Below are 14,294 nucleotides of genomic sequence, written 5' to 3' on the forward strand. Positions count from 1 at the left end.
GGACAGCAAAAGAGAGAAAACAAAAGCAGATTCCTCTTGTAAAGTGGACAGACTATGCTACTGGTGATTGGCCTAAATTGCCTGGTTGGACTGTGGGTCATGGTGATCCTGCTTGGTGTACTTTCCAGGTATATGTTTTTAACTAAGAGGCAGGCAGAGAACAGAAATAGAGATGATGAAGAGGAGGATGTTTTTGGAGACTTCTGGGAGTCCCATCCTGGGGGTACACAGCTGATCTACAAACCCTCTGCTCTTGCTAACTGGTTGCTGAGAGATCTTCAACGTCAGTCATTGCTACAATCAACGGATTGGTGGATGAGGAAATGGCCTCATATTCAGACAATTATTCAGAACTTGCTCCCGGCTGACAAGATATTGGAGTTGGCCCGGGATCATCTGCAGCTGGCTGATGGTGGAATAGTTGCCTTGGACTGGGTAGTTGGACCAAGAGGTATTTCAGGAACTAGAAGAGGCACCAATACAGCCGGAAGCCCACCGTTGCTCTTTATCATTCCAAACCCATTTGGAAAGTTGACAAAAAACACTGAGCAATTTTGCCTTCGGGCATTAGAAAAAGGCTTTTACCCAGTAATTTTTAATAGGAGAGGGCAGAATGGCTGCCCCTTGGTTACAGTGAAGCTCCAAGCTTTTGGGGAGCCAGCAGATCTGAAAGAGGCTGTGAGTTATGTACGTTTTAGGCACCCATCCTCCTTGTTGTTTCTGATCAGTGAAGGGTTAGGATCAGGACTTCTGCTTTCCTACCTGGGGGAATGTGGTTCCTCCAGCTACATCACAGCGGCCTCATGCATTTCTCCAGTCTTTCGTTGCCAGGAATGGTTTGAGACTGGGCTACCATGGCTGTACGACTGCCTCCTGCTTCTCTATCAGAAATTCCATCTCAGTAGGTAGGTGCATTAACGGAAAGAATACATTATGGGTGCATTTTCTTTGGTCAGCATTATTTTTAGCAAAACAAATAGAATCGTTTTTACTCGTATATAGTTTTTAGTAATAGTTTGTAATGTAATAGTTTGTAATAGTAATAGTTTGTAATGTAAAAGTTTTTACTCAAGATGTTACTCATCTTCAAGTTCTCAACACACGGACGATCTTTCACTTTGACCCATTGCTTATAAACAGTACTGAATGGGGAAGGAATTATTTCTATAATTCTATAGAGCTTGTCATCAACCTGTTGCTTATTTGGCTCTGTTGTATATATGTATACAGTAAACTGCACATTCAATATATGCCTGACTATGCAAACATAGATACCCTAGAGCAGGGATCCCCAACCAATTGAATCCGTGAGCAACATTCAGAAGTAAAAGGAGTCGGGGAGTAACACTTGCATGAAAAATGTTCTTGGGTGACAAATAAGGGCTGTGATTGGCCATTTAGTTGCCCCTATGTGGATTGTCAACCTACACTGAGACTCTGTTTGGCAGTACACCTGGTTTTTATGCAACCAAAACTTGCCTCCAAGCCTGGAATTCAAAAATAAGCATCTGCTGTGAGGCCACTGGGAGCAACATCCAAGGGGTTGGAGAGCAACATGTTGCTCATGAGCTACTGGTTGGGGATCACTGCCCTAGAGACAGGTGAAATTGCAACCATTTCTATGCTGTAGTGGCATATTTGCCATGTAAACCATGGGCATAGAGAGCATGTTGATGGTTACCTTGGACACTACTACCACTGTGTCCATTACCACAAAGGAAATAATTTGTCATCGTGGTCAACTATGATTTAAACGGTTGTGGAACCCACTTCCATGGAAACAATGGTGAGAGGTTGGTGACCATACTGAAGGCCATTCTTCTCCTTATAGGGCATGTACAGTCTAAAATAGAATAAGGCTAGAAATGCTGTATTTTGTATACTAAATATAAACATGAACTTACTGCACCACAAGCCTAATCAAACAAATAATTTATGCTTTCAAAGTTGGCTACAGGGGGTCACCATCCTGAGGTCATTGTTTTTTATTTGCAGCTTCACACTATGGAAATTTACATTATTGACTGCCTCCGTCCTCTTCAAATGTCCTATATTGCACAAGAAATATTTAATTCTATAGTTCTGTTGAACACTGCCTGGCATTTGATCCCCGTTTAGATTTCTGCCTGGAGTGTTGTGGACATAATAGTTAGAAATTTGGCCATGTCCTTTAGTACCTCTTAATACACAAGCAGTCAGCAAACCTAATGCCTTTCACTGCAAATTGCGAAGAATAATTATATTTTTGGGGAAAAACGATACAGGGGCTCTGGGTCCTTCTATTGCAGCACCATGCTGGGATTCCCAGTCATCTCAAGGATAGACATGGATGCAGATTTAACAAGACTTCAATTTCAAATAATAAAAAACTTCTCAATTGCAAGAATATTTTCAACCTCCCCAAACCTGTTGAAACACAAACTAAAATCCCATTCTGTGCATGAATTTTACCTCCCATGTACTTCTACGGCAGTTCACCAGGCTTGTGTTTGTAACTCTTGATATTAAAGGGCATGTAAAGTCTAAAATAAAATAATTGTTAGTCATTGTTATAACTAACAATGAACCCATGGTGGATACACCTATCTATACGTCCCTCCAAATTTCTTCCATAGGCTTTGTTGCTGTTGTACCAAACCAAAGTACAAAAAAAACCAGGCTAAATATTTGGGGCTATATCATGGCGTCTGCACCTGAAAAAAGGAGGGACATTCTGCACCATGTAATAAAGTGTTTTATACTTTAACTGGTTGGAGTTCTTGCCACTTAGGGAAAAAAACATTGAACATGAGGAGTCACATTTATCAAGGGTCAAAATTTGAATTCATGTTTTTTAAAACTACCATACGCTCCCATAATTTGAACAATCAAAATTTATTAATAAAATCACATTTTATGAACTCCGACTAATTGAATTGACCCGAAAACTCGAATTCGATTTGAAAATATTTGAGGTTTTTTTCTCCAAAGAAAAAACTAGAATATGAGGAAGGCTCCAAACATCACCAAATTGATCCCTGGACCTCTCCTATTGACTTATACAGTAATTCGGCAGGTTTAAGGTAGCGAATAGTCGTATTCAAGTTATTAAAGGGCCAGAATGTGATAAATCACAAAATTCAAATTAAAACTTGAATTGAGTTTGGATAATTCACAATTCGAATTTGCGAGTTTTTTTGACAAAAAAAAAAAAATGTAAAATTTCACTTAGACCCTTCAAACAATTAGTTGTTTTCAGATAGATCATCAGAAATAACGACTTTTTCCAATGACTTTCTATTCTCTATCTTTGAACCTGCTGAGCAGAATCTCTGGGTTTCATTACAGGCAGCTGTTAGAATTGATACAATAGTTACTAATACTCCAGAGATACTGCTGAGAAATGTATCAACTAAATGTTGCAGAATTGTAACAGTTTAGAGTCTGCACCTGAATTACTGAAACACCAGAGACACGAACATTCAACTTTAAACTTTTTGAGAAAACAGAAAAAAATATTGGAAAGTAATTGAAAAACGTCGTTATTTCCAGGGAATCTGAAAACAATTGAACTGAAATATGTGTTTGGAAGGTGAACTCCCCCTTTAATAAATCTGCCCACAGTGTGTAATGTGGTTATGCACAAAAATGTGTGGCTTTTGCCCTGATGCATTTGGGGTAATTATCCACCTGTCACAGCTTCTCATAGAGACGTAGAGGAAAAGAAGACGTGCAGTGCCCATCTGCAGCCCTTAGTTTGTGCTTTTAGCCTACACAGCCTGCTGGTGAGACTGAGGCATCATACATTTGTACCTTATAGGTATTGACAATGAACACTTTTGTCATTGTGATTTTGTAGTAACAAAACAAAGCAGCGGACCCACAATGTGTACTAAAATTACTTTATTACAGTTGATTTTTTTTTTTTTTAACATTTCCTTTGCTATGGTACAAAGGATAATTACAAACAAAATATTACATAGGATTTATTTTCTTTCCTTTTTCTGACAACTTCGTAACAGCTTTAAATGCACAATCTATACAATTAATACAGGTTATACAATATATTGTGAGAAGAATACCAGAATACTGACATTACACTGTACAAATGAAACCCTCGCTGTACAAGAGCTCAGTGGGCTCACTCCCTGCAAATACCTTGCACACCCGCAGAAACAGCTAGAGAGGATGCCAATGGGTCTAGGGACTGTGCTCATTGGGTGTCATTACAAGACATTTTGGGGGTTACCATGAAACCATCCCGAGATTAAGAAGCTGTGAAGAGTCTATAGCACATCTATTCCGATTTATTTTGTCCCTCGTGGCTTTGTTGGGATAAGGAATAAAAACTGCAGTGATGGCGTCACTGTGCCAGATGCAAATATGTGACCATGAGCAAAATGCAAAGCTGGGAGTATGTGTATAGTTGTCACTGTATGAAATAGAAAAATAGAATTGAATCTGCTCGGTACCGAGGGACGCTCTTGTGGCTACAATCGTGGCCTTGAGGACGTTTTTGCTATGTAAAGTGGATATAAGGCACGGCAGTGGGGGGTCATTAAGCGACACTCTTGCATCACGCAATACAAAACTGCACCCTGTAGAGCGTTCACTATAAAAGACCAGATCAAAATGGAATAGAACGTTGCACCTTTTAACTCCCACTGAAATGAATCTGGGTCTTAGAAGTACAACATATTAAAGGTGTTCCCTATTGGTTGGAAAGGATTTCTCTCTCTAAACACCATCACTTCCCGAGGGAGGCTGAAATCTTCATAAATAAAGGCAGAGGTGAATGTATTCCTGATGTCAGTTTCTCCGTAGCCTTGGCTGATGCACTGTGCAAATATATATATATAATATACTACAGAAGCTGGAGAAGGATAACCAGATACCAGCTAGGTCTGTGTGCCCCACTGCTCCTATATTTAGGGCTATGACGCCCATCAATTTGATTTGCTGCAATCTTTTCATTCAAAATACCTTATATATCGGGGAATTGCTTTCTGACACCCATAAAGTGTATCAGGACACCAGGCTGTAGGCTCTGTGTTTCCCCATACATTATAATGGCAGGAGGAATTCCTGGGAAGGTTGCAGAAAGATATTGACGTGTACGGGTTATTTATCATCTAGAAATGGTTATACTGAAGGATCTTATTTGCTGGAATGCATCAAATCCGAGTGGGATTTTGAGCAACCAGTATAACTGTGACACTGCAGCATGAAAGGACCTGAGCATTTAATGCCACAATAACAAACTCATCACATTGCTGAAAACCTAATTTAATGCTGGGGAGCCCACCTACAATGTATTACAAGAATATGACAGCAATGAAAATAATCTGGTATTCCACTTTGGGATGAAGAGATCTCTATGATCTGCCATGCAAACCTGGGCTCTTGCTGGGGTACCAACATGCCTTGGTTTCTGCGGGTGTGCGTTTATTACCATCCTAATAAGTTACAAAACTAAGTTAATTGAAACATTTTATTCAAATAAAAAAAAAAGTTGATTTTGGCCAAAAGACTATTTTTGTCCCTATGTGGCAAGTGTACAATGTGAGAGTAGGAATACAGATTCAGACAATATAATAATGTTTCCTTTTAACTTCAACAAAAAAAATCAAATGTGCAAATATAAGGGGAGAAACATGCCGGGAGCATGGAAGGAACCCTGGAAAGCAAGGAGAATGTAAGGATGAAGATAAAATAAGATGCCCAGAGACAGCAGGAATGTATTACAAAATAAAAACACATTGCTGGCCCCTCTGGAGGAGAGATTGCCCTGCCACTGCTTGGCTGCCAGATGAACCTACAACATGTTGGCGGCAGTGAAAGGAAGATCCCAGCAAATGCTAAAGAAGTACAAAAGATGCACAGGGTCACGAACCATTGCAGAAATCCAAGTTTCTAGTGCAGGGTTAATCGAAAAGAATTTGACTGCAATGTATCCCTGACCCCTCGAGAGGACACATACCCTACACATAACAACACCACATTGCTCCTCTAACCACTTCTGCAATCGACATATTTTGATTCTAGATTTCACATTAACAGTTTCTCCATAGGAAGCATTTCCTGATGCTGCCCCACTTAGTTGCATCTCTTAATGCAGTAGAAGCAATAGAATGGAGCAAAGACGCATTCAAAGATGCTTTTAAATGAAGGGGTGCTCTACTTCCATATTCATGATATTAGCAGTGTAAGAATTGGAGCGGCTCCTGCTATTCAGCCCAAGCTGGAAGCGTCTCCCTTCTTAGATGTATCTCACAATGTGGCAGGGGCAATAGAACTGAGCAGGGATCCATCAGAAGATGCTTCCTGATTCCATAAATTAAGCCTTTGACCTTCTAGGGTCAAACCGAAGGGGCCACTCTGGTTTGACATTCATGACTTTAGTAAAAACAGCAAATATATACAAAACATGTAAATTGAAATAGTGCTCAAAGAAAGAAGTAGGTATTTGTCCCTTTTAATCCCTTTTGCACCAGAGAGCTTGTTAAAATGTGGCGTCTATATAAGATGGTACCCTCCAGTGCAAAAAGGTTAAAGACAAAAGAACCACCAGATTAAATGAATGGAAGCAGGCCGGCTTCATTCGGTAGAGATAACTTTTTAGAATTCATATTAGTAGTTATGTTATAAAGCTCAAGCTTTTATATATATATATATACATTGCCATCTGGTATCATTCTCCTGGGGATTTCTTGTGTCGCATTAGGTGGGTGTCTGCATTGTATAGACATTTTTCTGATTATAGTACCACAGTGCTCTCATAGAAAGTGTCCCAGCCCATTTTAAAGAAAAGAACACTGACCTGGGATAGAAATTAAGCAATTTTGTAACCCATCCCCAACTGTGAATATGTCTCCTTCTCCTTTAATTATTCTTATGGCAACAAAACACAGGGAATTGTAATGGACTCCTCTACATCATAGTCAATTGGATTTATCTGCAGGTAGAGAACTAAGCCAAACCCTCCCTCCACAGGACAATAAATGCCTGTGTGCCCCGCTCACTGATTATTCATACTTCATTGGAAACACTCAGATACAATAGAACAATAGAACCATCAGTTTAAGTTTGAAAAATGATGTCAAATCTGGGAAAATGTAAAACCAGGGAAATGTGTTAAAACAACCTTTTCTTCAAGTACTCAAAGGATATAGGCACAGCAGTCGTCTTCCATTTGAAAGACAACATTTAGGGGCACATTTACAAAGCTCGAGTGAAGGATTCGAATTAAAAAAACTTCGAATTTCGAAGTGTTTTTTGGGCTACTTCGACCATCGAATGGGCTAGTTCGACCTTCGACTACGACGTCGACTACGAATCGAACGATTCGAACTAAAAATCGTTCGACTATTCGACCATTCGATAGTCGAAGTACTGTCTCTTTAAGAAAAACTTCGACCCCCTAGTTCGGCAGCTAAAAGCTACCGAACTCAATGTTAGCCTATGGGGAAGGTCCCCATAGGCTTGCCTGTGTTTTTTTGATCGAAGGATATTCCTTCGATCGTTGGATTAAAATCCTTCGAATCGTTCGATTCGAAGGATTTAATCGTTCGATCGAACGAATAATCCTTCGATCGAACGAATAATCCTTCGATCGTTCGATTTTAGGATTAGCGCTAAATCGTTCGACTTTGATATTCGAACGATTTTAGTTCCTAGTCGAATATCGAGGGTTAATTAACCCTCGATATTCGACCCTTAGTAAATCTGCCCCTTACTGTGTTAATAACAAGGGGGCATTATTATTATACTATGGGGGGCGTGTGCAAGGCCTCTCTGATAGTCACATACACAACCTAAAGCAATAAGTGATTAGTGCAGGACTGTATGAGGTGCAGACTAATTGGGACAGGCTACTTACAGACAGAATGTGGCAAAATAAACATCTGGTTAGTATTTAACCCTTTAAATGCCACAGAACGTAGAATCTACGTTCTGTAGCAAAGTAACTTGAAATGCCACAGAACGTAGATTCTACGTTCTGCAGCATTTGCAGATTTGGGAACGGAGGAGCGGTTTGTAAAGCCACTCGCTCCGTTCCTGCTTGTTCCCCAGCCCCTAGGCAACGAGCCTAGGCGGGGAACAAGTGGCCCCTGGGTCGCGATCGCCCAGGGGCCCCAAGGCAGCAGCAGGCACGTGCAGCATATGTGCCCTGCTGCTGCCTGCACTTTCAGAACGGAGGAGCGGCTTTACAAGCCGCTCGCTCCGTTCTTAGTTTCCCTGCCAGCTTCCCCTTCCCCTAGGCAACGAGCCTACGTAGGGAAAATGGGGCCCCTGGGTCGCGATCGCCCAGGGGCCCCAATGCAGCAGCAGGCATGCAAAATATACGTGCTCTGCTGCTGTTTGCCTGCTGCCTGCTTTTTTTGAACGGAGGAGCGGCTAAAAAAGCCGCTCGCTCCGTTCATACTCGTCCCCCAGCCCCTAGGCAACGAGCAGAAGCGGGGAACGAGTGGCCCCTGAGGCGCGATCGCCCAGGGGCCCCAAGGCAGCAGCAGGCACACTGAAATCTAGGTGCCCTGCTGCTGCCTGTGCTTCCTAGCCCTACAGCACCGCCCACTCACCAGATCCAGCAATGAAGACGATTCCAGCTCATCATGCAGCCCTCCTGGACAACCTACAGCCTGCCACCCCAGGTTAGTGCCCCCCCCACACACACACATACACACAAACACACACCCACACACACCTATTGTACTAATACACTTACATTCCCACTTATATTCCCACTTACACACACATACATTCAATTTTGGGGGATCAGGGGGGTCACATATATTCACAGCCCTTACACATGCTTGCACACACTTGCACATGCAAACAACACGCATACAACACACAATTTGCCTGTTGTACACACTCATACGCTATTTTGTGTGTTTTTATTTTCTTTTATCGCATCGTCTGTATTTTTGCCTGTAAAAACTGTTTTATTGCCATTGCGAATAGCGTATTTGCTAATTGCACCGCGCAATACCTTTTGTATGTTATTTCGGTGATTATATTGCAATTTCAGTGATATTTGTACATTTTTAGCCATTTTATTGCATGTTTAGCCATTTTATTTCATTTTCAGCTTTGCGTAGGTGTTGTTCGCTTATTTCTATCTGTAAAACCTATTTAGCTATGCTAAAATAATCAAACTTTGATTCTGACCGTTAATTACATTAGGCTAAAAAAAAAAAAGCCATTGATTTTTGTGGTTTTGTTGGATTTTACTGATTTTATACCATTTGGCTCAGTTCTATGTTACTTTGTTTTGCCCATGGAAATTTTGTCTGCGATGGATTCATTTGGGGGTCTCTGTGCGCCACATAGTTTGGTATATCTATACATATTGGGCATCAAAGTATTCAGTAGACCCCTGGCGTTCATATTTAGGATGTTTTATGCTGATACGTTACGAAATGTGGGGCATATAATGGGGTAAAATTCAAGCTTTCTGACGATTTTCAGAAATTTGATAAAAACCGTTATGTTCAGCATTGCTTTGCAGTTTGGCAGTATGCAGTAGAAACACATATTTACCCATATTGGATTTGTCAGAATGTGTACTTTCTAAAAATATATGGTTTTCTGGGGTCTCTGTACTGTTAGGGGGGTCTAATGTCGCATAATACACACACCAGGTGCTTATATTGCAGCAGCCAGCGCGTCAGCTGTGAAAATGTATATACAGTATTGTCATTTGGGGGTCTCTGTGCGCCACATAGTTTGGTATATCTATGCATATTGGGCATCAAAGTGTTCAGTAGACCCCTGGCGTTCATATTTAGGATGTTTTATGCTGATAAGTTACGAAATGTGGGGCATATAATGGGGTAAAATTCAAGCTTTGTGACGATTTTCAGAAATTTGATAAAAACCGTTATGTTCAGCATTGCTTTGCAGTTTGGCAGTTTGCAGTAGAAACACTTATTTACCCATATTGGATTCGTCAGAATGTGTACTTTCTGAAAATATATGGTTTTCTGGGGTCTCTGTACTGTTAGGGGGGTCTAATGTCGCATAATACACACACCAGGTGCTTATATTGCAGCAGCCAGCGCGTCAGCCGTGAAAATGTATATACACTATTGTCATTTGGGGGTCTCTGTGCGCCACATAGTTTGGTATATCTATGCATATTGGGCATCAACGTGTTTAGTAGACCCCTGGCGTTCATATTTAGGATGTTTTATGCTGATAAGTTACGAAATGTGGGGCATATAATGGGGTCGAATTCAAGCTTTGTGACGATTTTCAGAAATTTGATAAAAAACGTTATGTTCAGCATTGCTTTGCAGTTTGGCAGTTTGCAGTAGAAACACTTATTTATCCATATTGGATTCGTCAGAATGTGTACTTTCTGAAAATATATGGTTTTCTGGGGTCTCTGTACTGTTAGGTGGTCTAATGTCGCATAATACACACACCGGGTGGTTATGTCGCAGCAGCCAGCGCGTCAGCCGTGAAAATGTCTATACATATTGTCATTTGTGGGTCTCTGTGCGCCACATAGTTTGGTATATCTATGCATATTGGGCATCAAACTGTTTCGTAGACCCCTATGTTTATATTTAGGATGCTTTATGCTGGTAATGATACATGGACAATAGGATGCTGGAAAGTTGAAGCTTTGAGGCAATTTTCAGATATTTCACCAAAACCGCCAAATTTGGCAAAGCCTTGCGACTCAGTAGTTTGGAGCAGAAAGGCATGGGTACCCATTTTAGATTCTGTAGAATGTGTACTTTCCAAATATGTATGGGTTTGGGGGGTAAACATATATTTCTGTGTTTTTACCCCACAAAAATGCAGTCAATGTGTTGATTTTTCATTAGCTGAAGTTACCCACAGGACAATTTGTATGTGCTAACTTCATTTTGGGGCCTCTAAATGCCATATACTTTGGTAAACCTATGCACAGTGGGCACCAAACTGTTTGGAGGACCCCTGGCAATCACAATTTGGGTGCTTTTTTGTGATACGTAATGATACATGGGCGATATGGTGCTGGAAAGTTGAAGCATTGAGGCAATTTACAGATATTTCACAAAAACCGTCAATTTTGGGAAAGCGTTGCGACTCAGTAGTTTGGAGCAATAAGGCATGGGTACCCATTTTAGATTCTGTAGAATGTGTACTTTCCAAAAATGTATGGGTTTGGGGGGTAAACATATATTTCTGTGTTTTTTGACCCCACAAAAATACAGTCGATGTGTTGATCTTTCATTAGCTGAAGTTACCCACAGGACTGTTTGTATGCGCTAACTTCATTTTGGGGCCTCTAAATGCCAGATACTTTGGTAAACCTATGAACAATGGCCACCAAACTGTTTGGAGGAACCCTGGCAATCATATTTAGGGTGCTTTTTCTTGGTGCATAACAATACATGGGTGATATGGTGCTGAGAAGTTGAAGCTTTGAGCCAATTTTCAGATATTTCACCAAAACCGACAATTGTGGGAAAGCCTTGCGACTCAGTAGTTTGGAGCAGAAAGGCATGGGTACCCATTTTAGATTCTGTAGAATGTGTACTTTCCAAAAATATATGGGTTTTGGGGAGTAAACATATATTTCTGTGTTTTTACCCCACAAAAATGCAGTCAATGTGTTGATTTTTCATTAGCTGAAGTTACCCACAGGACTGTTTGTATGCGCTAACTTCATTTTGGGGCCTCTAAATGCCAGATACTTTGGTAAACCTATGAACAATGGCCACCAAACTGTTTGGAGGAACCCTGGCAATCATATTTAGGGTGCTTTTTCTTGGTGCGTAACGATACATGGGTGATATGGTGCTGAGAAGTTGAAGCTTTGAGGCAATTTTCAGATATTTCACCAAAACCGACAATTGTGGGAAAGCCTTGCGACTCAGTAGTTTGGAGCAGAAAGGCATGGGTACCCATTTTAGATTCGGTAGAATGTGTACTTTCCAAAAATATATGGGTTTTGGGGGGTAAACATATATTTCTGTGTTTTTACCCCACAAAAATGCAGTCAATGTGTTGATTTCTCATTAGATGAAGTTACCCACAGGACTATTTGTATGCGCTAACTTCATTTTGTGGCCTCTAAATGCCAGATACTTTTGTAAACCTATGAACAATGGCCACCAAACTGTTCGGAGGAACCCTGGCAATCATATTTAGGGTGCTTTTTCTTGTTGCGTAACGATACATGGGTGATATGGGGCTGAGAAGTTGAAGGTTTGAGGCAATTTTCAGATATTTCACCAAAACCGACAATTTTGGGAAAGCCTTGCGACTCAGTAGTTTGGAGCAGAAAGGCATGGGTACCCATTTTAGATTCGGTAGAATGTGTACTTTCCAAAAATATATGGGTTTGGGGGGTAAACATATATTTCTGTGTTTTTACCCCACAAAAAATGCAGTCAATGTGTTGATTTCTCAGTAGCTGAAGTAAAGTCCTGAACAATTTGGATGTGCTAACTACATATTGGTGTCTCTAAATGCCAGATACTTTAGTAAACCTATGCATAATGGGTATCAAACTGTTCAGTGGACCCCTGGCAATCATATTTCAGGTGCTATGCGGAGCAGCAAAATAAAACCTTTGAAATGATTTTTCAGAATTTTCAATTTTTTTTTGAAAAACCACTATGTTCAGACAAGCTTTTATGTTTAGTAGTTGGGAGTAGAGAGACATAGTTACCCATTTTGTAATCGGCAGAATGTGTACTTTTCAAAAATGTATGGTTTTCTGGGGTAAACCTACGGTTTCAGGATTTTTTGCCTTGGAATCTAAAGCATGCCGTTTTCAGCCTTAGTGCTTTCAAAATTCAGTAATATACTGCCGGGAGTTTTTGAGGTACAGAAGTCCTAAATCTCCCTAAAACTATACATATCTGGTATTGGCACGTTCGAGAGACATAAGGCTTTCCAAATCAGTTGGATTTTCATCCGTAAAATGAAATATTTTTCTGGTATAAATTGATATACGATGAAAAATCATAATTTTTCATTTTTTTTTGGTATTTAGCACTATAAATTTTTTTGCACAGGTGGAAATACATGAAAACTCAGGCAGATTTAGAAAGCTCAGTTTCTACCGAAAAAAACAATGTATAGTTTTCCTAGGTAAACTATAGGTTTCCCCTCAGAAAATGCCCCTAAAGTGAGAGAGCACAAAATGTTTCAAAAACGGCTGGCATTTCGCGTAACCAAAATGTGAAACTCTGCTGGCACTTAAAGGGTTAAAAACCCATGACACTAATAATAACTAGGTATGCACTGAATCCACTATTTGGGATTCGGCCACAGCCCAGAATCCTTCGCGAAAGATACGGCCGAATACCGAACTGAATCCAAATCCTAATTTGCATATGCAAATTAGGGGTGGGAAGGGGAGACATTTTTTACTTTTGTTTTGTGACAAAAAGTTATGCAATTTCCCTCCCCATCCCTAATTTGCGTATGCAAATTAGGATTTGGTTGGGCCTGGCAGAAAGATTAGTCCGAATCCGAATCCTGCTGAAAAAGGTTGAATCCCGAACGGAATCCTGAATTCGGTGCATCCCTAATAATAACATTCTTAGAGGACAAACAGCAATTTTTGGGAACATTAGGACAAAATTGTTATATAAAATCCAGGAAAACAGTATTACTATCAAGGAAAGCACCAATTAAAATGCATTATAAATTGGTGGGACCACAACGAATTAACATAAAATGCAGGAAAACGTAAAACCAGGGTATGTAAAATTGAGGGTTCACTGTATATAAAATGACACCACAGCCGGGGAAAGGAGTTTGGAGTTTTTTGGAACCCGTACCCGCAACCTGCAATCCGCAACGCAGACCCGCAACCTGCATTCTTTCCCACTTGGACCAGCAACCCGACCCGCAAGTACCTTATCCGCAATCCGGACCCGCTGACCATCAAGGATCAGGAAGTGCTGACGTTGTAAACCGAAAGTGACATCATCGGAAGTAGGCGTGGTCAGAAAAACCGAAGTAAAACAGTAAGTACTGACTGTCAATGTAAACCGGAAGTGGCATCATCGGAAATAGACGGGAACATAAAAAAGGAGTAAAAATCGCTAGTGAGAAGACCTAGTGAGAAGACCTAGCTAGTGAGAAGACCCCGCAGAACCGCGTCTATACCCGCACCCAGAATTTCTGCTCGCAACCCGCAGGGTACTGGAGGTTTTTGCGGGTAACCGACCCACTGCAGGGCTCTAACTTGGGCACCCAGGACAAGGGCGGTGATGTAGGGGCCACACTTGTGACACTGCTGTAAATTTGTGCCCTAAGAATTTAGGGAATTCATTTACAAAGGCACATGACACAAGCAA

At 40.8% G+C, this 14,294-nt stretch overlaps 1 protein-coding gene across 1 annotated transcript in view; it reads left to right on the forward strand.

The window, feature by feature from the left end:
• Positions 1–14,294, forward strand: part of LOC121399834 (protein ABHD15-like) — a 23,176-nt gene continuing 8,882 nt past the window's right edge. The window contains exon 1 of the mRNA XM_041581681.1: positions 1–905. Coding sequence (XP_041437615.1) covers positions 55–905 — 851 coding nt within the window. The 5' untranslated portion in view covers positions 1–54. The remainder of the gene's footprint in view (positions 906–14,294) is intronic.

The sequence above is a fragment of the Xenopus laevis genome, chromosome 2L (genome assembly GCF_017654675.1).
Source record: "Xenopus laevis strain J_2021 chromosome 2L, Xenopus_laevis_v10.1, whole genome shotgun sequence".
Lineage (NCBI taxonomy): Eukaryota > Metazoa > Chordata > Amphibia > Anura > Pipidae > Xenopus > Xenopus laevis.